Source organism: Loxodonta africana, chromosome 12 (genome assembly GCF_030014295.1).
Source record: "Loxodonta africana isolate mLoxAfr1 chromosome 12, mLoxAfr1.hap2, whole genome shotgun sequence".
Taxonomy (NCBI): Eukaryota; Metazoa; Chordata; class Mammalia; order Proboscidea; family Elephantidae; genus Loxodonta; species Loxodonta africana.
The window spans coordinates 37,562,524-37,585,946 of NC_087353.1; the positions used below are offsets into that span (position 1 = coordinate 37,562,524).

Here is a 23,423-nt window from a genome sequence, read left to right on the forward strand (position 1 = left end):
GGGAATGGTCCATGTGTGCATATGGAAAAGCCTCCTTTGGGGATTTTCCTGTTATCCACAATGTAGCCAGAAGGTACATTGGGGATTTCCTTGTGTGTACATGTAGAATACACCCCAGGGAGGGGCCTCACTAGAGAAAGAACTGTCATCAGCAATAATCCTCATTTTGAAACTGTGAATAATATTCTGAGTATTATAATAAATATGAATAATATTCTGAAAGTTTTTCTAAAGTGAGAATCATTCATTAAAGATTTTTGCCTAAAAGTTAAAAGGTTGTAAACCTAGGGGAAGAAAAAAAAATGTATATGTATTTGTTAATTAAATGTGTAGAGTATCATGTAGGCTGACTTTGGAAAACAAACTGAGAACACCCTTCCAAGGGAAGGAAAACTTGAAGATAAGCATTTTAGATGTGGATTACAACTTGACCTAAGCAGCTATTTGAAAACTGTCATCCGTTTCCTGAAACCCATTGCTAGGGCTAATATGTAGAAATGCAGGTTCCAGTTTACTGGCTAAATTACTATGCATTTATCCAAATTATAAAAGTAATCTTATTTATGTTACATACTTCTCATTCAATATGCTTTTCATCACTTTTCGGTGTGTTGAAAATATCTGCGCATCTAAGATTTTCAGTGCCTTCAAGTCTTTTGAAAGCAATCTTTTGCTAATGGTTAAAGATTTGTTTTCTTAAGGGTGTGATACTGTTCATTAAAAGGATCTGTGAAATAATTTACGTGTGTTATAAGATAGCTATGTAAAGTTGCATTTGTCATTTTTATTTGGCAAAGTCATTTGGTTTGGGAATCAGCAGATATTTATTAGGTGCCTTCTGTGTATCCTGGTGGCATAGTGTGGTTAAGAGCTTGGCCGCTAACCAAAAGGTCAGCAGTTCGAATCCAGTGCCACTCCTTGGAAATCCTATGGGACAATTCTACTCTGTCCTATAGGTTCACTATGAGTTGGAATCAACTTGGCGGCAGTGGGGTGTGGTGGGTTCTGTGTGTCAGGTACTTTAACCAGTGTTACTTTCATTTAATTTTCAGAAATGTAAAAATACATTTTTAATACATTTTAATGATTCCATTTATTTTTTTAAACCCTTCTTGGTATCCTGATTTGAACTAACGTGAAGATTCCTAAGGGTTTACTTACTAGTTCTTTCCCTGCGTACAAACCGTTTAATTAAAAATTTGCTCGTCATACTAAGTCCTGATATAACAGTGGCTCATTTAGTAAAGATTAATATTTGAATCTTTGTTATTTGTTTTAACTGTATTTTTTGCACAAGTAATTCATATCCATTTTAGAAAATTATATATGCTAAAAATGATTTTTAAATGACCTGTTATTCCACCATCAGAGATAACCTCTGTTAACATTTTGGTGTGCATCCTTTCAGATTCTTTTAGCGTCTCAGTCTTTAGTTTTGTTTTAGTCAAAGGCAGGCTTAGTTGTAGTAATTCTGTTTTATCTAGTGAGATTTAACTTGCCTTTTTGATTGGAAATTACACCCAGAACGTAGCATCATTATACTAAAATAATAATTGTCAGGAGCAAATGTCTTTTTTAAGCACTCTTTCTGTGCAAAAAAAAAAAATTTTTTGTTTTTCCCCTGCTTCTTTTCAGAATTAAAGATGTGGTAGTATACACGGTACAGTGCAGATATTGGGAATGAACTGTTTACAAGACTGCTAAAAGACATGTAAAAGGATGTATGTAAAAGTAGATTGTCCAAAGAAACTTGAGTTTATGTTTAGTTCCCAAGGAATTAAATATTTAGCATACGCATTATCTAAATTATCCTACAGTCAAGGAAGCATTTTGTAGATTAAGGAAGTGCATAGAAAATGGAATGACTTGCCTTAAAACTGGAAAGTGCATCCATTAGAAGAAGATTCAATTGTGACAGAAAATCCAAAGTAACGGAAACTTACAAAGTAAAATTTTATTTCCCACACAAAAGTCCAGAGGAAAGCAGTTCAGGACTGGTCGTTCAGTTTCATGAAATCGTTGGACTCTTGTACTGTTGATCTGCCTTTCCCAGACAGGTTAACTCATGGGCTAAGATAGCTGCACCAGCACCAGCCATCACATTTGAAGTAATGGCTTCACTTTCAGTGCTTCAATGGGAAGGAGCACACCCCTTTCCTTTTTTTTTAAACAGCTGTCTTGAGCTGTAATTCACATACCATACCAGTCACCCACTTAAAGTGTACAATTCAGTGGTTTTTAGTATATTCACAGGGTTGTGCAACATTTTTGTTCTTCCTGAAAGCAATACTAGCTGTCATTCCCCACCCCCACACTCGGTCCTGTTGTTGTTAAGTTGCTGTGGAGTTGGTTTTGACTCTTGGACCCCATGTGTGCAAAGTAGAACTGCTTCCTAGGGTTTTCAAGGCTGTTACCTTTCAGAAGCAGGTTGCCGGAATTGTACTCCAAGGTGTCTCTGGGTGGGTTCAAAACCACCAGTCTTTTGGCTAATAAAGCGCTTAACTGTTTGCACCACCCAGGACTCCTCCCTCAGTCCTACGTAACCACAAATCTACATTTTGTCTTTATAGATACTTGCATTTGGACATTTACAAATAGAATCATACAATATGTGGCCTTATATGACTGGCTTTGAATTATCATAGTGTTTTCAGGTTTCATCCATGTTGTAGTATGTATTAGTACCTCATTCCTTTTTATCATTCAATAGATACAACACATTTTGTGTATCATCAGTTGATAGACATTTGGGTTGGTTCCACCGTTTGGCTTCAATTATGAATAATGCAGCTATTTATAACAGCTTAAAAAGCTACAAGTTTTTGGGTAGATGTATGTTTTCATTTCTCTTGAGTAAAGATACCTAGGAGTGGCATTGGTAGGTCTTCTGGAAACCCTGGTGGCGTAGTGGCTAGGAGCTAAGGCTGCTAACCAAAAGGTCGGCAGTTTGAATCCACCAGGCGCTCCTTGGAACTCTATGGGGCAGTTCTGCTCTGTCCTGTAGGGTCACTGTGACTCGAAATTGACTCTATGGCAACAGCTTTTTTTTTTTTTTTTTTTTTTACGTAACTTCGCGTTTAAATTTGAGGAACTGCCAAACTGCTTTCCAAACCGGCTGTACCATTTCACATTCCTGCCAACAAGGTATGAGAGATCTGATTTCTCTCCATGCTCCCCAAAACGTGTTGTCATTTTTCTTATAGCCATCCTTGGAAACTCTAGGGAATGGTTCTACTCTGTCCTATAGGGTCGCTATGAGTCGAAGTCGACTCCACGGCACTGGGTTTGGTTTTTGGTTTTGAGTGGGTGTGAAGTGGTATTGGTTTTGTGGGTTTTGATTTGCATTTCCCTCATAACTAATGACATTGGGCATGTTTTCATGTGCTTGTCCATTTCTGTATCTTCTTTGGAGAATGTTCACATCCTTTGCCTATTTTTTAAATTGGATTATTTGTCTTTTAATTGTAGAGTAGTGGGAGTTCTTTATGTATTCTGGATACAAGTCTCTTGTCAAAGATAGAATTTGCAAATATTTTTGCCCATTCTGTAGGTTGTCTTTTCACTTTCTTGATGGTGTCCTCTGAAGCACAAAGTTTGTCATTTTGATGTATTTTTACATCAAAAAAAATACAGTTTATGTATTTTTTTCTTTTATCACTTACACTTGTGCTGACCTGTCTTAAGGAACTATTGTCTAACCAAAAGTTAGAAAGATTTGTGTTTTCATCTAAGACTTCTTTTTTTACAGTTTTAGCTCTTGGTCTGTGATCCATTTTGAAATAATTTTTGTGTATGGTATGACCCCCTTCTCTTTCATGACCTTTCTGGGAAATTGCATACAACATTTCTGGTTGCCTTCTGCTTTTTTTTTCACTGGCCAGAACTGAGTGGCGTGGCCATATCCGCCTGTGTGAGAGGCTGGAGAGTGTCCCTTTCAGGCATCTAGCATCCAGTTTAACAGCTTGAAAGCCTGTTTAGCAGTAACCTTAGTCTGTGAACAAGTAGATTCTATTGCTTCATTTTAAAAATATATTTGCCGACTTTCACCCACAGAGATCTAGCAGGAGGGTTTAGCGCAAACTGCTGGCACCTGTAGTCCCAGCCTTCTGCAGCCCGCTCACTCCCTTGGTGACCTACCCAAGGAAAGGGTCCCGAGAGTCTTGCCGGCCTTGTCCACCCCAGCGAATTTGAGCTCTTGGCGTTTTTCTCTGTACGGAAACGAAACCGTGCGCTTCGCGGTTCTCAATTTCCCCGTGCGTTACCTTGGGACCGGGGTGCATGGGACAGCGCCTCTGGCTCCTAGGGCTCCCCGGCCCCGCCCCGTGCGCTCCGCGCCCCCTTGGCCGGGAGCAACCCTTGTTCCCGCGGGCTGAGGCACCGGCGGGGCCTGGGAGTGAGTTCGCCTGCGGTGGAGCGATAACACCAGGGAGCGACAGCCGCAGTCGGATCTGTCGTGTACAATGGCGGTGGCCTCCGGAGGCACCTCAGCGCTGGCAGTGGATGCGCCGCCGCCCCATTCCGAATCGCACACCTCGCACACCTCGGAGCCCAGCTCGGTGAGCTCAAAGTGAGGGGCAAGAGAGAGGGTCTCAGCAGGCGGGAGAAGGGGCTCTGGGCTCCAGCGCGCGAGTGCCGGGTGAGAGGATCCTACCGCTCCAGAGACGTTGGGGCATCTCATCGCAGCTCCTTACTTAGCCGGTCAGCCTTGTGGGGGCCCAGCCCAAGCACTCAATCTTACAAACTGCCCTTAGTGGGGTTCTATGGTACCTCTTTAATCATCTCAACCCCTAGCGGTGGGTGGGGAAACAGTCCTAAGCAAGTGAAGTAACTTGCTGGATTCATTCAATTAGGTGGAACCAGGGCCATTCCCCGGTCTCTTGTCTGTTCCAGGTCCTCCTGGACAGTCTTTTGAGGCCTGGGGTATAGGGCTTTCCATTGTGAGTAAGGAGGCTGCCTTCCCTCCCCAATCTCCAGGCAGGTGGCATGGGCATCAGGCATCAGGCTCTCTCCAAAAGGAGACTTCCCCAGGCTCCTGGGTGAGGATGGTGAGTAGGTAGGAACCCAGGGGTGTCTTCAGTCTTTCAGCATCCTCTGTATTGGTGGAGCTGGAGCTTATTCAGAAAGAATGGCTGCACTGGAGAGAACTTAGGAACTCTGGGCTTTCTGTGTCATGCTGAATGCTACATCCTCTCCCCACTTCACCCCCAAGGCATTCTGTATGGGGCTTCACTTGACCGCCACCTCCATCCCCATCTTGACTCAGCGCTTCCTCTCAGACACCTCAGAGCAAAGAGTCATGGCTCCCAAGAAAGAAACTGAGATGAGGCCTTTGGGAAAACTCATTTCCCAGTGAAATTTAGGAATCCAGGTTGAGGTTAACAGCAACAGGGAATAAAACATTGCCAATGAAGTGCCAGCTTTTAACTCTCATGACAACCCTTTGAGATATATATTATTGCCATTTTACAGGTGAGGAAACAAGTTCAGTGAGATCAAGTAACTTGCCCTAGGTCACATAGCTAGAGATGGCAGAAATGGAATTTGAATACAAGTTTGTCTGATGCTATAACTTGTACTAAGTTCACTGTGAAGGGCTTATGATTAAAAAAAAAAAAAATGATTAGGCAGGTAAAATTGTCAAGACTCTAAGATTATATCCCTAGTGTCAGCTGGAATTTCTTTTTCTATCTTTTGAATGCCTTCTATGTGCCAGAAACTTGCTAGACATATTTAGGGAGACTCAAGAGTTCCATTAAAAGAGAGGAGAGGGCTGCCATGTTGCATTCTTCCTGGTTTTAAAGTTTTCTGGGAATTGAAATAATTTCGATTCAAATTTCAGAAAAGGAGACCACATTCTGCCTTGAGTGTGGGTTTCTCCTGTGGGTAGGAGAGCAATGCAGAGGATGTGATAAACCCTTATCTGGGAAGACCTTCCCTTCAAAAGAGCCTAGTGGGGCCTCCAGCAAGATAGTGAAATGGGTGAAGCCATAGCCTTCTCCACTCCCTCTCCCACCCCCAAGCATAGGCTGAAAAAGAAGAATTTCCAGCATCTTTTGAAAAAATAATACTACACAGTGTCTTCTTGGCCATTTATTCTGTCAACAAATATAGATTGAGTACCTACTGTATGCCAAACATTGTTCTAGCAACTGGGGATGCCATGGTGAGTAAAACAGTTATGGTTCATGCTCTGAGAGAGCTTATATTCTGGTGGGGAGAGGCAGGAAATAGAATATATCAGGCAGCAAGTTTGATGAGATATCTGGGTGGTCAGGGAAGGCCTCTTTGAGGAGGTGGCATTTAAGCTGAGACTGAATGACAAGGAGTCAGTTATGCAAAGATCTAGGGGAAGAAGGCAGAAGCACTGGCAAGTGCAAAGGCCTTGAGGCAGCAACAAGCTGAGAAATAGTTTGAGGAGTAGGAATGAGGTCACCATGGCTGGAAAAGAGCTATCTAAGTGAGGTGGGAAAAGGGTGGGGGCAGATCAGCAGGCTCCAGTAGGCTGTACTGAAACTGTAATGGCAAGCTGTTTGAGGGTTTTAAGCAGAGGGAAGAAGACATGATCTGATTTACGGTTATTTAAAGATCACTTTGGCTGCTGGGCAGAGAGTGGATTGTAGACAATGACAGCAGAAACAAGGAAGCCACTGAGGAGGCTCTTAACTGGTTGATTAAATGTGGGATGTGGGAAGGAGGATCAAGGATGATTCAGGTGCCCGAGCCACAGGGTGGACAGTGGGGCCATTTAATGCAGTGGGAACAGCAGGGTTAGGAATTGGTTTAGACAATGGGATGGGAAATCAGGAGCTGTGTTTTGACCGTGTTTAGCTGAGATGCCTGTTAGACATCTATGGGGAGCTGTGAGTAGGTAGTTGAATAATCATTTGAGTCTGGAGTTTGCTGGATAGCTTGGGGCTAGTGATAATACAGTTGGGGGTCGTAAGTATTACTTCATTTCAGTGGTGACCTGGTAGATGGGGGGAGGGGGACAGGAAGGAGGAAGATATGCTCCCATTTGTAATGTTTGCTGATTCCATGGTATAAATACCCTCACCATGGATGATTTAAAGCTACCAGTGGCTCAACAGCTGGCTTGCAAAATTCTTGAACATTTAACAATCAGCTCTCAGAGCTACTGCCTCATTTGCTCATTAAAACAACCCCATGAAGTTGGCAGGGATATTCCATTTGAAAGATGAAGAAAACACGGCTTAGAGAGAGAAAGTGACTTAGTCAAGGTCACATAGGGAATAGGGCGGCCAAGAAAGTGCTTATGCCCAGGTTTCCGGACTCCTGCTTCACTCTCACTGACTCCGAAAATTAAAGCAGGCCGTAGAGGGAAGCATAGGGGGGAATGTATCGTTTATGAGGTCATGGTTTAGGATTCTTTTTTTTTTTTTCTTTTCCTGTCTCACTTCACTTTAGGAGAAGGTGGGGCAAATCAGGGCTGAGAGGTTGCTGGAATTTTCCCATAAGGACCTCAGGATGCTTATGGATGTCACAAGGGTGTGGGAAGCTGTTGTGTGTCTATGGGGTGGGGGCTTAGCTCCAGTGTCTCCCCCAGGACAGTAGAGCTGGTCGCCTCTCATTCTGTACGAAGTTGTGCTATGGCATTGGTGGGATCCCCAACCAGGTGGCCTCCAGTGCCACAGCCTTCTACCTGCAGCTCTTCCTGCTTGATGTGGCACAGGTAAGTGAGGGCACCAGCCCAGGGCTGCCTGCTCCCATCTTCTTTCTGCCCTCTCCCTGTCTGATTCTTCCGCCTCCAACTGTACATCAGTTCTTCTTGGTAGACAGCATTTCTGACCCAAGCCTAACAAAAAGCCAAATGCTACTGAAGGAAACCTCTTTAAGGATGTTTATTGCAGCCATGTTTGTGGTGGAAAAATGGGATACAGTGTAATGCCTGACAACACAGAAACAATTAAATAAGTTGTGCTATATCCACACAGGGAGCCCTGGTGGTGCAGTGGCTAAGAGCTCAGCTGCTAACCAAAAGGTTGGTGGTTTGAACCAACCAGCAGCTCCTCAGGAGAAAGACGTGGCAGTCTGCTTCCGTAAAGATTACAGCCTTGGAAACCTCACGAGGCAGTTCTACTCTGTCCTATATGGTTGGAATTGACTTGACAGCAATTTTTTCTTTTTTTAAATCCAAATAATGAACTATTTAGGCAGCCGTTCAAAAGAGATCTATACCTGCTCCACGATGCATCGTCAAGCGAGAAAAGCTAGTTTTAGAGAAGAGTATATAAAATGATCCCATTTTAACAAAACAAAGGCATGCCCCGTATTTGTGTGCGCATGTGTAAATGTATGTATATTTCTACACATGATTAAAATATAAGCATGGAGAAAATTGTGGAAGAATACACACCAGGCTGTTAATGTTGACTATAGAAGGGAATGGTGGGGAGTAGGGGAGAAGCAAAAAAGTTTTTTAATAACATCCATGATTTTAAGAAAATGACACTGATAGGACCCCATTTATGTAAAATTACAAATTAGAAATGCATGAAAGGATGATGGAAATGCTTCCAGCAGTTGTCTCAGGATGGTGAGATTTCAGATAAGCTTTGCTTAATATTTTTCTGTACTGTTGGAATGTTTTTTATAAGGAGTGTATTTATGTAATTAGAAAAGTCAATAAACATTTTCATTGTGAAACAAAAGTCTACCTCTGAGTATCAGCCTAGATATACCCTTCTTGCTCTGAGCCACCCCATGGGCTTCTGATGAGGGCCCCCCACATCCTGTCCGAAGGCGACAGGGCCTGGGGAATAGTGGAGCTGCAGCCGTCGGCTCCCTCCCACCCTTCCTTTCACTACTTCACGTTACAGCCTTCGACACAGCCTTCTGGATCAGTGTCCTGGTGGGAGGCCTGGTAGCCCTATACACCGTGGCTGTGCCCCCCCACCCCACCAGGTTCCCAGGTCTCCAAGCAGGCAGGCAGGCCTCGACACCCTCTGCTACTCTGCCAGGTCTTCTCTAGCCCCTCCCTGGTCCGTTTCAGATCCCTGCTGCCCAGGTATCACTTGTCCTATTTGGAGGAAAGGTGTCTGGGGCAGCTGCCGACCCTGTGGCTGGGTTCTTCATCAACAGAAGCAGAAGGACAGGGTCTGGACGACTCATGCCCTGGTGAGCAGCCCCACAGTCCTTGGGACCAAGGTACCCACCCCTGGTGCTGAAGTCACTCTATTTGTCACAGCCCTGTTTCTTGGTAGAAAACCCTATGGATTGGTAGAGCATAAGACAGGACTGTAGGTGACTGGGGACTAGACTGGGACCAGATTGCAAGCCTTTCATTTCAGCAACATTCTTGGGGACTCTCCCTCATCAGACAGCACAGGGCTGGACAGAGCCTCCAAGCCTCTCAGTAGGGACAAGTTGGCCAGGAGGTCACGGAGGGTCTCACAGAGGAGCTGCAACTTGCTTGTCCTTCCACGTCCTCAATAGAGAGAATGGCACACTGAACAAGGGCCCAGCCAGAGTCCAGCAGCGAACGGCCCTCTCCTCTGCCTGCCACCCCAACATCTGATCAGCCACCCAAACCTAGCCCTCACTTCTCTCGCTTTCCCTGACTCCTCCGCTGACAGCCCAGCCCAGAGCTTCTCCAAGGGCAGAGGGCTTTGTGCCCAGAGGGGTGAGGGTGTTCCAGGCAAGGCCCTTGGTGTCCCCTCTGTCCTGGTGCTGAGGGGTGCTCCTCACCCCTGTGCTTCTGCAGGGTGCTGGGCTGCACACCCTTCATTGCCTTGGCCTACTTCTTCCTATGGTTCCTGCCCCCCTTCACCAACCTTCGGGGTGTCTGGTACATGACCTTCTACTGCCTCTTCCAGGCCCTGGCCACGGTGAGTGGGTGCCCACCTGTCTTAGTTATCAGAAATACCAGAAGTGGGTGGCTTTAAGAAACATTAATTTATTTTCTCACAGTTTAGGAGGTTGGAAGTCCAAATTTAGGGTGCTGGCTCTAGGGGGAAGGCTTTTTCTCTTGGCTCTGGATGAAAGTCCTTGTCTCTTCAGCTTCTGTTTCCTTGGAGATCTCCATGTGTCTTGACATCTATCTTACTCCATCTCTCCTCTGCTCACTTGTTTAATCTCTTTTATATCTCAAAAGAAATTGACTCAAATTGTTACCGGAATAAGGTTCTTGCCTCTCACTGGTCAAGAATGAGCAGGTAAGGCACATAGTTTTCCACACGAGCAAAGCTTTATTGAAGAGGCTTGCAAGCGGACACATGGAGGGCCTAGAGCAATGCTTACCCTCATCTCACAGAACAAAAGATGGGCCTGAGTTTTAATTAAAAGTTCTTGGGTGGGAAAAGATTCATGTTTATTCATAGACACGGGCGGGGATATGTTAACTAAGGTGCTCGCAGCAGCAGCTTTCCAGGATGGCTCCTGTCCTGGAGGCCTCTGGGATTTGTAGCAGGACTTATTATGGGGTGTCATGCCTGCTAGTCTCTTGTTCCCTGGGTTTGATTCCCCGGCTAGGGCCATAGCCCCTCACTGCACCTGGTGGAAGGTCACACAGCGGTCACAGGTGGATGTTTTGCGCATGTCCCTGGGCCTGGTTTTCTCCAGCTGCTTCTGAAAGGCAACTTTAAAGAAGTTTGTGGGCTACTTTTAGATACACTGCCCCATTGTTCTGGGGAATGGCTTTGTTTCTGTGCCCTGGCCCATTTCTTATTACTTTGTTTGCAGATTTGGGGGCCCCTCTCTTCTCTGTCTTACTCTCTAGGTTCCACACTCAACCCCCTGGTACCTCCCTGATAGTATAGTCTATTTCTCTTTCACTTGCTTCTCCTCTAACCACACCAGTCTCTTCACTATTTCTCAAACAGGCACCCGCCGATCTCAGGGCCTTTGCTCCATGTCCTAAAAAGACACCCTACACTAATCCTGCCTCATTAACATAAAGACAACCCATTCCCAAATGGGATAATGACCACAGGCATACAGGTTAGGATTTACAACATATACTTTTGGGGGACATAATTCAATCTGTAACACCCCCAGGGGCCTGGACTCTGGTGAACCCCATTGCTGGCCAGTGGCTACTCTGAAGTAGGAGGGGTAGGTGGCTAGGAGGGACCTTGCCCTCACCTGCACTCCAAGGATGGGAAAGCCCCAGCTTGCTCCATCTCATACTGCTCTGGGCTCTGTGTCCCTTCCTGCCCTTCAGCCTCCAGTGGTGGGTTGCCAGGGTGGACAGGGCCACTAGAGCCTCAGCCTCATGAAGCCGGCAGCCTGGGTTGCCGGGCCTGGGCAGTGGGGCTATCCTAAGTGCTGCCCGGGCGCCCCAGTTCTTCCAGGTGCCATACACGGCGCTCACCATGCTCCTGACCCCCAACCCGAGGGAGCGGGACTCGGCCACCGCATACCGTGAGTGCGGGCTTGGGGCTGTGGGGGAGGGGGAAGGGTGACGCTGTCCCTCGGGACACAGGCCGGGTCCTGGGCTGGAGCCTCGGGACCCTGCGGGTGGGAGGACGCGGCACTTGGTCACTTTGCACGGCCACTGTGTCCCCAGGGATAACCATGGAGATGGCGGGGACCCTGATGGGAGCCACCGTCCACGGACTCATCGTGTCCCGCGCCCACGGGCCCCACAGGTGCCAGGAGGCCGAGATCCCCGTGCCGGACGGCGTTTCCCCGGACGCGGTGAGTGCTCGGGCACCCGGACCCCACCGTGACCTCCTCTGCCGTCAGCTTCTTTCCTTTCCGGCCCCTTCCTCTTTTGTGGGAGCTGCGTTCTCATTCCTTTTCTGCGCCTTTCGCTGAGCGGATGATGCCCAAGTCCGGTACAACCCAGTCCTCCCGCCAAACCTCCTGCTGGATTCCTTCCATCATGAAGTAATAGATGGGCAGGGAGTCCCCAGAGGACAGAGGGGAGGGAAGGGGTGTGTTGTGGCCCTGGCCACAGTCGGTGGCAGGAAGGGGCCTGCAAGGCTGGGGAAGAAAGGGCAGCAGGATGGTCTGTCTGGGCAGAGGCCTGGGTGAAGCCGCTCCTACCATCCATCCCCCCAGCCCCAGCGTGAAGTGACAAAAGGGTTGTCTATTTTTTATTTGTTCCTCTCTTTTTCCTTAAGCAAATGGCATCAATATCCTCCAGACACCTAGGAATCACCTCTGCCCCTCTCTCTTTCTCAATCCTCCACTCCACCCTATAGCAAGCCTTGTCCATTTCGTGGATACAGTTCTTCTGGAAGCCGTTCACTGCTCTGCCTCCACTGTCCTCTGGCCTACATCACCATCTCCCTTCCCCCCAGCTTCTGCACCAGTCTCCTACACAGCCTTCCCACCCTCCAGCACAGTCAGGGTGACATTTTAAAAGCCAAACTGGACCTTGTCTTTCCTTTGCTAAAAGCCCTGTGAAGCGGCCTCTCCCTGAGGCACATTTTACATGGCCTGGAGCACTCATTCTGTGTAATCCTGCCCCACATTCCTCTCCAGCCGCACCTCGGGACTTTTCCACTTTCTGGTTCCCACTGGTTCACGAGCCCCGGCCTTTACTTGAACACAGACCCCCAAACTGTGTGGCCTTCACCTTCAGGACTTGGCACAAGCCGCCTCTCCCCAGTTTGACTGTGGGGCCTCTCTGCACTCTTCTATGTAGGCATTTATGTATGTCTGTTTTTTAATTAATGAATGTTTCAGATTTACGAAAAGGTTCTCAAAGTGTGGTCCCTGGACCAGCAGCATTACCATCACCTGGAAACTTGTTAGAAGGGCACATTCTGGGGCTCTGCCCCAGGCCTACTGATTCAAAAACTCTGGGGATGACTGCTCAGTAAGCCCTCTGGGGGTTCTGATAGCTGCCAGCGTTCAGGAACAGATAGTATGAGAATGACACCACACGCCCTACCACCCGTGTAAGAAAACGTGACAATTTAAGTCCCCGTGTATGCGTCCCCAAACCCATCTCTAGGGCCAGCTAGAGAACTTGAGGAATCTAGTGCAAACTGAAAATGTGGGGCCCCAGCTGAGGGTGGGGAAGTGAACTCCCCTGCCCATAAGCCCTACTGCCCCAACCAAGGGATTACAACCTCCCAACACTGGGATGCACTGGGCACCTGGATCAGGTGTGGGTGAGCGTCCCCCACACCTCATGCACCCTCTGAGCGGCGCCATGGCGGCTGCCAGCCTGGTGTGGAAAGGCTGCCGCCATGCCCCTCCCTGATGGACTCTCCCACACCCACATCCAGGCCCCTACTTGAGGTAGACTACTACTGAGTGCAGGCCTGTGCATGCTCACTCACCCTACCACTCCGCGACAGTGTGGCGGTGGGGTCAGGCGGAGGAGGCCAGGAGAGGCCTGGGGTGCAAGGAACTGGAGGTCAGAAAGCTGAGAACCCATTCCAGGCAGATGGGCCTCATGTGAGCTGAGGCCCTTACATGAGGCCCTTGGTAGCGCATGCTGCATTGTCCACGAACTTCCCTTACAAAACACAAATTCAATGATAAAATTATTGAGAATTTGAAGACAGTGACACAGAGTATTAGGCGCAGGGCCCCTCTGAGCACGGGCTCTGTGTCATCTCCCTCCTTCTTTCCCCACCCCTCCCCTTGGACAACCTCTATCCAGCGCTGGGCAGCTGTCATCCCCATGCATTCTTTACATGAATTTTTATGACCTGTGTATCCTCCCCTGAATGACACGGAGCATCGTTTCTGTTTTCTATACTGATCTGGGGCCATCGTGTCTCACACTGTGCTGTAACTGTGTGCTTATGGGTCTGTCTTCCTGTCACACTGGAGCCCCTTATTGTGGGTAGACAGGTCACTTACTCATCAGTGTAACCTCACGGTTTAACATGCAGAAGTCAGAAGTAATAAATGTTTGCTTAAAAAAATGAGAGAGAGGGAAAGAACAAGCAAGCGAGCCCTGAGCCCCATAGGCATTGATGCCCCCTTTCCATGGAGGAGGCACAAAGTTGGCAGAAAGACGTGTGTGTGGATGAGCCATTCTGGGCCCTTGGATGCTGGGGTGATTGGGAGGGGCCCTGCCCCGTGTGTCCCTACCCCCCTGGGTTGGAGACATTGCACCCACCCCAGCTCTGTTCTGTCCCACAGATGCGTCTCTACTCCATTGCAGCCGCCGTGGTTGCTGTGACTTACCCTGTGTGTAGTGGCCTGCTCCGCCTGGGAGTGAAGGAGCGGCCAGGTATGGAGGGCTGAGGGAGGGCGTGGAAACAGAAACAGGGCAGAAGGCTTCCTTTGGGGGTGGGTTTTGGTTTTGAACTCTGCCAAGCCAAGGTGTTCCCTTGCTGTGTTGTAGACCCCTCAACCCCAGCCTCAGGCCAAGGCCTGAGCTTCCTGGCTGGGCTGGGCCTCACTGTCCGGCACCCGCCCTACCTGAAGCTGGTGGTCTCCTTCCTGTTCATCTCAGCCGCTGTCCAGGTACCTCTGGCCAGGCTGATCCACGCTGGCTTGGCCCTGGCCATACTGACCCTGTGCATGCTCAGAGTTAGGCACCAGAGTTAGGCTTGAGTTTTAACGAGAAAACACCCTTGGCTGGCACCGTGGCCGAGAGAGGCTGGTGCTGGGAAGAGAGAGACCAAGACAGGGCTTGTGAGATGGGGGAGGGTCGGGGTCAGGCACTAGGAACCTGGCAGAGTCTGGGGTGGTTTCCTGTCACATTACCTGAAGTTTAGTAAAGTCCACCTGATCCTAGTTGCAAGGGGCGAGGATGGGATAGGAATGGTGTTGATACCTGTGCTGGGATAAGCACCCTCTGTGGGGAAGGGGGCCATGTGATGGTGGCAGCAAGCAGAGTGCAAGGTCCCAAAGGGGAGGCAGACTTGAGACCCAGTGCTTGCCCTTGACTTCCGGAGCTTCTGCCAGCCCCTGTACATGCCCACCCTGCCTGTCTCCCTCCTCAGGTGGAGCAGAACTACCTGGTCCTGTTCTGTACACATGCCTCCCGGCTACATGACCACGTCCAGAGACTGGTGCTAACCATCTTGGTGAGGGGCCTGGGGTGGTGAGGCAAGATCATTTAGGGGCCTGAGTGGGGTCATGTATAGTCCCTGACATGACACATGTGTGGCCAGAGCACTAGTGGTCAACATTCTTGACTCTGCTTTGGTCTTAGTCACCTGCATTCCAGCAGATGGTGTGATTGGGGCCAGGGTTATAAAGTTCAAATCACAGGTTCGAACCAGAGAGCAGGCCAGAGGTGTGGTCGAGGCTGGCGGACCCGTCTAAAAGCCAGGCCATTGAGGTCCTGGGCAAAGGCGTGGGCGGCTCATCCCTGGCTGTGATGTTGCTGTCCGTTCACAGATATCTGCTGTACTGAGCACCCCGCTGTGGGAGTGGGTTCTACATCGATTTGGGAAGAAGACCCCAGCCTTTGGGATCTGCGTGAGTCGGGCAGGAAGTCAGGCCTGGAGATGGCAGTGGAAAAGGGATGGAGGAGGGAGCATGGATCCTGAGTTTCCTGCGGCCAGGGGGTTGGGTCTGTGTTCCCTTGTGTCTTCAGTGCCTGGGGCCAGGCACAAAGGGCCATTGTAAAGACTGGTGAGTGTGAGAATGAAAGAGCAAGTGGAAGGATCAGCGAGTGTCTCTGTCTCCCCAGGTGATGGTGCCTTTTGCAATCTTGTTGGCTGCTGTGCCTGTGGCGCCCGTGGCCTACGTCGTGGCCTTTGTATCTGGCGTGAGCATTGCTGTGTCCTTGCTGCTACCCTGGTAGGCTGGGGGAAAGGGTATGGGAACTTCATGTCCTTCCACAATGGGAATCTTCTCCTTCACGTCAACCTGTTGTCCCGGGGCCCCCGTGCCCAGCCTCCTAAAAGGGCACTGGAGGCAGGAGTGGTGGGCATATTGCCTGGTTCTCTGTGGGCCCATCCTGGTCCTGGGCAGCAGGGACCCAGGGATGTAGCCGACTTGGTCTCAGTCCCCAGAGAGCTCACAGACTGGTGGGTGTCAAGGGGATAAAAGGGAGAACTCTGCAGCCCCCTTCACTCCCAGGTCCATGCTGCCAGATGTGGTGGATGACTTCCAGCTGCAGCACCAGCATGGCCCAGGCCTAGAGACCATCTTCTACTCCTCCTATGTCTTCTTCACCAAGCTTTCAGGCGCAAGTGCCCTGGGCATCTCCACACTCAGCCTGGAGTGAGTCTCAGTGTGGGGGGCACCAGAGTCACAAAGTACTAGTAGGGTGGGAAGAAGAGGGCAAAACTCTCTCCAGCCAGCTGGGGGTCACCCACAAGCCTGGGTCCAAGCTCTGTTCTGTGGAGATTTGGGGAACAACTGCCCCCAGGTTTCCTCGTGCACATGACTGAGAGGCCTTTCTTGGGGGCTGTAACTACCTTCTGAAGCCCCAGCCCCCACATTCTCAGTTATCTGTCCCCATGGCCAGGCCATCCTCTCAACCCTCTCTTCCACCACAGCTAGGCTGTGTCCAAGTTTCAGGATACTGTGGGGATAGGGTATCTGGGAGCCCTCCACTCAGGAAGCCAGGCTTAGTGAGGATCTGACTGGATGGATGGGTGGTGTTTCTCCAGGTTCGTGGGGTATAAGGCTGGAGCCTGTGAGCAGACAGAGGAGGTGGTGGTGACCCTCAAGGTCCTCATCGGAGCCGTGCCCACCTGCATGATCCTCACTGGTCTGTGCATCCTCCTGGTCAGCCGCACTCCGAAGGTGCCAAGCCAGGATTCCTCCCGCCAGCTGAGCCTTCGGAGGTGGGCACCCTGCACATGGGCCACCAACCTTCAGAGAGGCACACATAGATGCACACTGATTTGTGAATGACCAACATCTGCGGATCTCCTTGCGGTATAGACACAGCTGAACAATCCTGGCTTTTGGAGATACTTCCTTTCCTTAGCTTCAGTGACACCACAGTCTCCTGGATTTTCTCCCACTACTCTGGTCATGCCTTTGTAGTCTTCTTCCTTTGAATGCCCACTGGATGTGGTATTCAAGGGCCCCCTCCTTAATTCCCTATTCTTGCTCTACATAGCCTCTCGGTGGCCTCATCTACTTGCTTGACCTCAAGTCCCTCTTGTGTGCTGGCACCTCCTGAAGCCGCCCCTCCACCCTTGACTCTCTTCAAGTTCCAGATCCACATATCTAGCTCTCATTTGGACATTTCCACTGCAGTCCCACAAGCACGTCAATCTGTGACCCCAAACTGAACTTACCTTTTTCCGCAAGTTAGCTCCTCCTCCTGTGTTTTTTCAGTGAATGGCACTACCATCCACTGTGGGAGCCAGAAGCCTGGGAGAGTCAGCTTCCACTCCTGCCCTGTAGGTTGTGCTGAGCAGCTCTCCGAGCCTTGTCCTCCCCCTACCACAGCACTCATGTCATTGCACAGGGATGATCTGCTCACCGGTCTGGCTTTCCCAGTAGGCTGACTGTAGAGACCTTGAAGGCTGGAGCTGTGTTTATCCATTTCTGTATCCTAAGAGCCCAGCACAGAGCCCAAGGCCAAGCAGGTACTCGGAATATGTGCCGCAGTATCAACACGTCCGGCAGAGCTGGCATTCGCAAGCCTGCATATGTGTTTTTGCAGCTGTCCATACACTTACAAACACATGGGCACATGGACACGCACAGGATCGCACAGGAGAGGCAGGAATTGGCTGAATCAGTCCCTCACTTCTCAGTGTTGGTGGCCCCAGACTCTTCAGCAGAGTAACACTAAAATTCTGCTTTACACATCAGGGAAGGGCGGACAAGGGGATGGGGGATTACTTGTTAGGTCTTGGAGAAACAAGGGCTGTAGGTTTTATTAGCAGGGACCATTAAGGTGAGGAGTTGCTGGGAAGACAAGGAACAGCCACTGAAACTTCCATGGGCATCTGTGGCAGGACAGAGCCCCATCCCATGCCCATCCTTTGCCTTGGTTTCTTTCCCTTTCCTACAGGAGGACCAGCTACAGCCTTGCTTAAAGTCTGAGACTTCTGTGAGCTGGAACAGCAAGAGCCAGCAGCGTCTTCTAGGCCTGAAGTCTCCCTTTCTTCCCAGCCCTTTAGCACTCCTACCTGGCAGTGGAGTATACAACTTGTCTTTCCTTTGGGACTTGGGGATGTCTCCTGCTGCTGGGATTGGCCTGGGCTCAAGGACCTCTACCTGACCATTTCTTGCCTGTCAACCACAGACCACGCCAGACAGGCCCATGCCCCTGACTACCCCAGCTTCAGACAGCCCTTGACCCTGGACTGCAGACTCCCTGTGGGAGCACCAGGCCCTACAGCCAGCTTAGATGGCAAAGCTCACTTGACACAGAGCAGGTGTACAGACCTTTTGGCCCTCCCAAGGCTCCAGTAGACATCTACTAAAGATACAAAGAGAAGCTGATGGACAGCATGTTAACGGACAGAGTGGGGACAGATGCTATGCTGGGGTGTACAGTAAGAGAAACACAGACAGGTACAGTGAGACCAAGAGACCTGGGGAGACAGCAGTGGGGATGACAGAGCAGGGCACTGGAAGTATTTCTCATGTCTTTCCTGTTTTTCGTATAAGTTGAGGACACTTTTTATAAGTGGACAGACACTGAGATGGGCCACCAAAGGACATTTTTTTTTTCTCATTTCAACCAAGGTTTATTTTTACCAAAGCAAATTAAAGGGGTCATTGTCTTTAAATCCCTGTAATACTTAAATCACCTGGTGTGTCTATATATGTGTGTGTGCAGTGTGACTTTCTAATAATTCAGTTGGTAAAATGGTGGAAATGAGTCTTGAACCCAAGCCTGCCTGACTCTGAAGCTTGTGGAGGTAGCCAGAGCTTACAAAATGTGTTGGAAGAATGGCCATCACCAGACCTTGGTATCACCAAGACTGCTCCTCCCCTGGAACTCAATGCCAGCACCCCTGACTCTCTGACTGCACACTCTAGGTACGCTATATTCCCACCACTCCTATTCTCTGACCTTCGGTTCACTGAGCTGCCCTATACCTCCACATCCCTTTTCTGATGTCCGTCCTTCTGCTTCAGATGAGGAGGACCGCTCCCTGCCACCAAGGCCAGTCCCTGGACTTATCCCTGGCAAAGAGCAGGCACCCCCTTGCCCCTTCCCTCTCCACTACCTCCTTTATCACCACTTAAATCCAGGAAGCAATTGTGCCGCTCACTTGCTTAAGACCCTCTCAGTCCCACCCGTGCCTCTCACCCACTCAGCCCCTACGATGGCCACAAGGCCTCACATGATCAGGTCACTGCCAAAATGTCACATCCTCAGAGAGGCTTTCCTGCTTCCCTGATCACCCCCTAACCCCAGCACTCTCTAATCTCTACTGTGCTTTCCTTGTACTTTATAAAAATTTTACCACTATGATAACAGCCCTGGTGGCCCAGTGGTTAAGTGCTCGGCTGCTAACCGAAAGGTCAGCAATTCGAACCCACCAGTGAGGTACCATTTAAAACTACTAGATTGTCATAAAGTAAGATGCACTGAGCATGTAGAACAATAGGTGCTATGATACCTTGCTGCTGGGAGTGAAAATTGATATAACTATCTTGGTATTATCTCATAAAGGCTTCATGGCACTATGAAGTTCAGCTTGCACACACCTAAGACCTAGCATTTCCACTTTTGGATAAAAGACTCTAGTCTCTTCAAACACTTACATTAGAAGACGGTTACAAGAGTATTCAACACAATATTGTATATACACACTAAAATAGAACCAGGAAACAATCCAAATGTGCATGGCAAGAAAATGGATAAACTGTGGTAATTACAAAACACTGAAAGTAACATAAACATATCCAGGCGGTTGAATCTGAAACAATGTAGAATGGAAAAAAGAGCAAGTCACAGGAGACTATATATAATACAGTACCATCTTCACATATAAAGCTCATCATATTGTTTAGCCTAGCACATATATGTGGCGAAACTTTTTTTTTTTAAAGGAAAGGAATGACGAAATGATCGTTACAGCAATCAAGGGGTTAGTTATCTCAGCGGTGGAGCTATGGAGATGGAATAAAGAAGGGACACACAGGGAAACTCAGCGTTTCTCGTAGTGTTCTGGTTCTTAAGTTAGGTAGTGAGTGCTTCATTATATTATTAAGCCTTTTTTTTATACCTTATATGGAAATCCTGGTGGCACACTGGTTAAGTGCTATGTTTGCTAACCAAAAGGTCGGCAGTTCAAATTACCAGGCGCTCCCTGGAAACTCTATGGGGCAGGACTACTCTGCCCTATAGGGTTACTATGAGTCAGAATCAACTTGATGGCAATTTTTTTTTTTTTTATATACTTCATATGGAAACCCTGGTGGCACAATGGTTAAGAGTTCAGGTGCTAACCAAAAGGACTGCATCTAGAACCCACCAACCGCTCCTTGGAAACCCTGTGGGGCAGTTCTACTTTGTCCTAGACGATCACCGTGAGTCAGAATTGACTTTGATGGCAATGGGTTTGGTTTTTTTTGGGCTTATACCTTATACATATTGCATGTATCATATATTATCTATACAAACTTTAGAAAAATTTGGGTGCAAAATGGGATAAGTAAATAATATCTTTCATTACGCAAAATATTTTCAATAAAACATTAAACAATTAACTTAGAGAACTTAGCTCTTCTCTTCATGTCTGAAGAGTCGGCAAACGCTGCATTACCTTCTAGGGTTTCAATGACTGTCATAGCAGGAGAGGCCAATGAGATGTCTCTTGTACCTGAGTTGCCATGGAATCAGATTTTTTGTAAAGACACAGATAATTTATATTCTGAACTGTCTACCAGAACTACAGAGACAATATACACACACGTAAAATCAGTAGCATTTCTCTATAGTAGCAATAATCACAAAGAAAATACCATGAAAACATTCACAACAGCCACAACAAACATTAGTGATTTTATTGAAGACTCGTCCACAAGCATTAGACCAGAGAAATGGCGATTATAACACACATCTTGAGGACTCACACAGATCTCACTCAAGAGTCCCCCACCCCCTCTTTAGGCTTCAGAATAGTTGTGACTTCATCACACCCAGTCACTTCCTTCCCAAATGGATCCAGGCCGCAGACTAGCCTCAGCCACTGCTCTGAGGCAGCTGATCACAGACAAGTGGCCTCCACTTCCATTATCCCAGCAGCTGTCTAATGCATTTGAACCACAAAATGGCCCTCGCTTTCTTCCTCTCCCTGCTCCATCTTCATAAACGGAAACAGACAGACAGGAGTGCCCAAGGGTACAAAATATTTTCTTCCCGGATAATTTTAAAGAAAAGGGTGAAAAAGATACGTATGTGCTAATGGAGCTTCTATAGCTGAAACAATTTATCTGCATATGTGCTCTGATTAGCCACACGCGGATCAATTTGTTGTGCTGCCGTAAGTAGAATTGATCATTCTGCTCGAGAGCAGGAGCAGTGGTGTCTATCTGGCAATCAGGGCTCTTTCTGCAGTACAAGGCTGGCACTTTAGCCCTTAGGTATAATCAACTGGTACGCATTAGAGCTACCTCAGATTCAGTAAAATTTCCAAATTTTTATTGTACTTTCTCTCACAGACACTATGCTGGTCTCTAAGACTTAAATGGAGGGAAAAGAATATCAAAACTAAAGTGACAAATAAATTAACTAATGGAGTGGCTATTGGGAGGAAATATGAAAATTTTATGATCCCCAAACTGAAAAGTGGAAACCCTGGTAGTGTAGTGGTTAAGTGCTATGGCTGCTAACTAAAAAGTCAGCAGTTCGAATTCACCAGGTGCTCCTTGGAAACTCTACAGGGCAGTTCTACTCTGTCCTGTAAGGTTGCTTATGAGTTTAAACTGAAAAGCATTTCAGGGAGAAAACCATGAGTGATGATAGCACAGAATCACGCCTTGGGCCTCGCCTGAGCTTGGCATCGCTCTGGTGGCACCAGTACATGCTCCTGTGGGGTCCAGAGGAGTTGAAGCACTTCTCAAGTTACTTAATGGACTTATAAAGTGAATGGAAGAAGCTCAAAGCCAATGTTTAGATGTATCTGGTCCTTTGCCAGCCAGAGATTTTTAGGGTCAGGTTTCAATACTGGGAGGTCCAGCCAACACCAGAACTACTGCATGAGTCAGGCAGCCCTGGGAGCAGAAGCCAACTGGTTTTATCTTCCTATGAGCTCTGCTGGCTCGTGGTGGTTTGGGGGAAATAGGTGTGCTGGAGCATTTGCTGTCCTGTACTCCTTACCCTCATCTCTAAGCCAAGGAAAAGACCTCTAACAGTGCTGAGACATCACTGTAAGTACTCCTAAGACAGCCTGAACACAGCTTTGGGCAAGGGGCATAAAGCCTCAGAGAAACCAAAACTCACAATCCATATGGCACCATCACATTGTTTTGTTCTGGGAACTCTGCCCTTAGACAAAACCACAACAGTCATAAATACATGAACAACCACTTTCTAAGTCATCTAACAGAGACTGAACTCTGCTGCCACACAGCCCAGGGGAAAACCGGAAGACCCAGCCATGACAAGCGCTTCACTTCTAAACGACAGTGAAAATTTGACCTGCAATAGAATTCACAGTGGAAAACAGACCTTGTTTTAATGGTGTCATCTGAAAAGCTATACAGCAAATACTCTACAGACAAATATCACGCTGTGCTGCCTAAAAGGTTAGAATAGCCAGTGGTATCTAACGTTTGAGCAGTATGGTCTCTAAAGACTTCAAGAGAAGGGTCAGGATCCAGATTCTGAGGAAAAGGGACTCTGAAGACATCTGACTTGGACAGTTTGCCATCTCTTATGATTACTTCCTGTGCGGCTGTGAAAGTTAATGGGATGAAGCCTTCGCTGTCAGCAGAGAGAAGGATCCAGAGGCAGTCTGTAAAGCAAAATAAACACATGGGCAATTTAGGATAGTACCTTATTCTAGAAAGAAAATATGACTATCAATGTGGTTTTCTTGAAAGAAGGGATACAGTAGTTGATGACACTGAACCTGATTATCCCAAGGCTTTAACAGAGAATGGGGAGCTGGAAGGACTAAGTATTACTTCGTATCAGGGTTATATGCCAGGGAGGGGATGCTGATGACTTACACCCACCCAAAGTTGATTACTTAGGCACAGTGAAGGGACATACATTTTCACCCAGGCTGGGCATCTATCACTCAGTGCTATGCAGATGTGTGTGTGTGCGTGTATGTGCGCGCGTGTGTGGGTGGGTGGGTGTACATGCATGTACGCGTTAGGGCTTGTGTGTGGAATGCTCCTATCTTATCTACAAAGTATTAACCAAACTGTGAATTTGGAACAGAAACGCCAAGGACCGATATTCTTTATTCTTTAGATCAACACCAACCTCTAAAAACCCAAGGAGGCTGAGCCTAGACTACAGTGGCCCAGATAATCGCGAGTGGTTTGTTCCAGAGTAGCCTAGGGGCCACTGGCATACCAGATGCCTAAACCATTTCTGGTTCTTTTAAGTCTAGTGTGTCTCACCGTTTGACCCTGTGATTTCACTTCTGAAAATCTAT

General features: G+C 48.0%; 2 protein-coding genes across 9 annotated transcripts in view; one reads left to right on the top strand and one right to left on the bottom strand.

The window, feature by feature from the left end:
* The first annotated feature begins 4 nt into the window (after positions 1–4).
* MFSD2B (MFSD2 lysolipid transporter B, sphingolipid) lies at positions 5–19,182 on the top strand. 4 transcript variants are annotated; one of them, XM_023550462.2, is made up of 14 exons: positions 4,349–4,556; positions 7,565–7,690; positions 9,011–9,135; positions 9,722–9,845; positions 11,301–11,379; positions 11,525–11,655; positions 14,068–14,158; positions 14,273–14,394; positions 14,877–14,960; positions 15,277–15,357; positions 15,572–15,681; positions 15,964–16,107; positions 16,500–16,676; positions 17,864–19,182. In XM_023550462.2, exons 1-14 carry the CDS (start codon positions 4,461–4,463, stop codon positions 17,886–17,888), a joined length of 1,515 nt encoding a protein of 504 aa, XP_023406230.1. In that variant the 5' UTR covers positions 4,349–4,460; the 3' UTR covers positions 17,889–19,182. The 4 variants fall into 4 exon arrangements, with proteins under 4 accessions (XP_023406229.1, XP_023406230.1, XP_023406228.1 ...); XM_023550460.2 differs by lacking the exon at positions 17,864–19,182 and having other exon boundaries at positions 16,500–17,854; XM_023550461.2 differs by lacking the exons at positions 9,722–9,845; positions 17,864–19,182 and having other exon boundaries at positions 5–4,556; positions 11,607–11,655; positions 16,500–17,854.
* The window catches only part of WDCP (WD repeat and coiled coil containing), a 38,546-nt gene continuing 34,265 nt past the window's right edge, over positions 19,143–23,423 (bottom strand). For 4 of the 5 annotated variants that reach the window (XM_003411820.4, XM_064295088.1, XM_064295087.1 and 1 more), the window contains one exon: positions 19,143–22,769. In XM_003411820.4, the coding sequence (XP_003411868.2) occupies positions 22,540–22,769 (230 nt within the window). In that variant the 3' untranslated portion in view covers positions 19,143–22,539. The remainder of the gene's footprint in view (positions 22,770–23,423) is intronic. The other variant, XR_002786280.2, reaches the window with a different exon arrangement.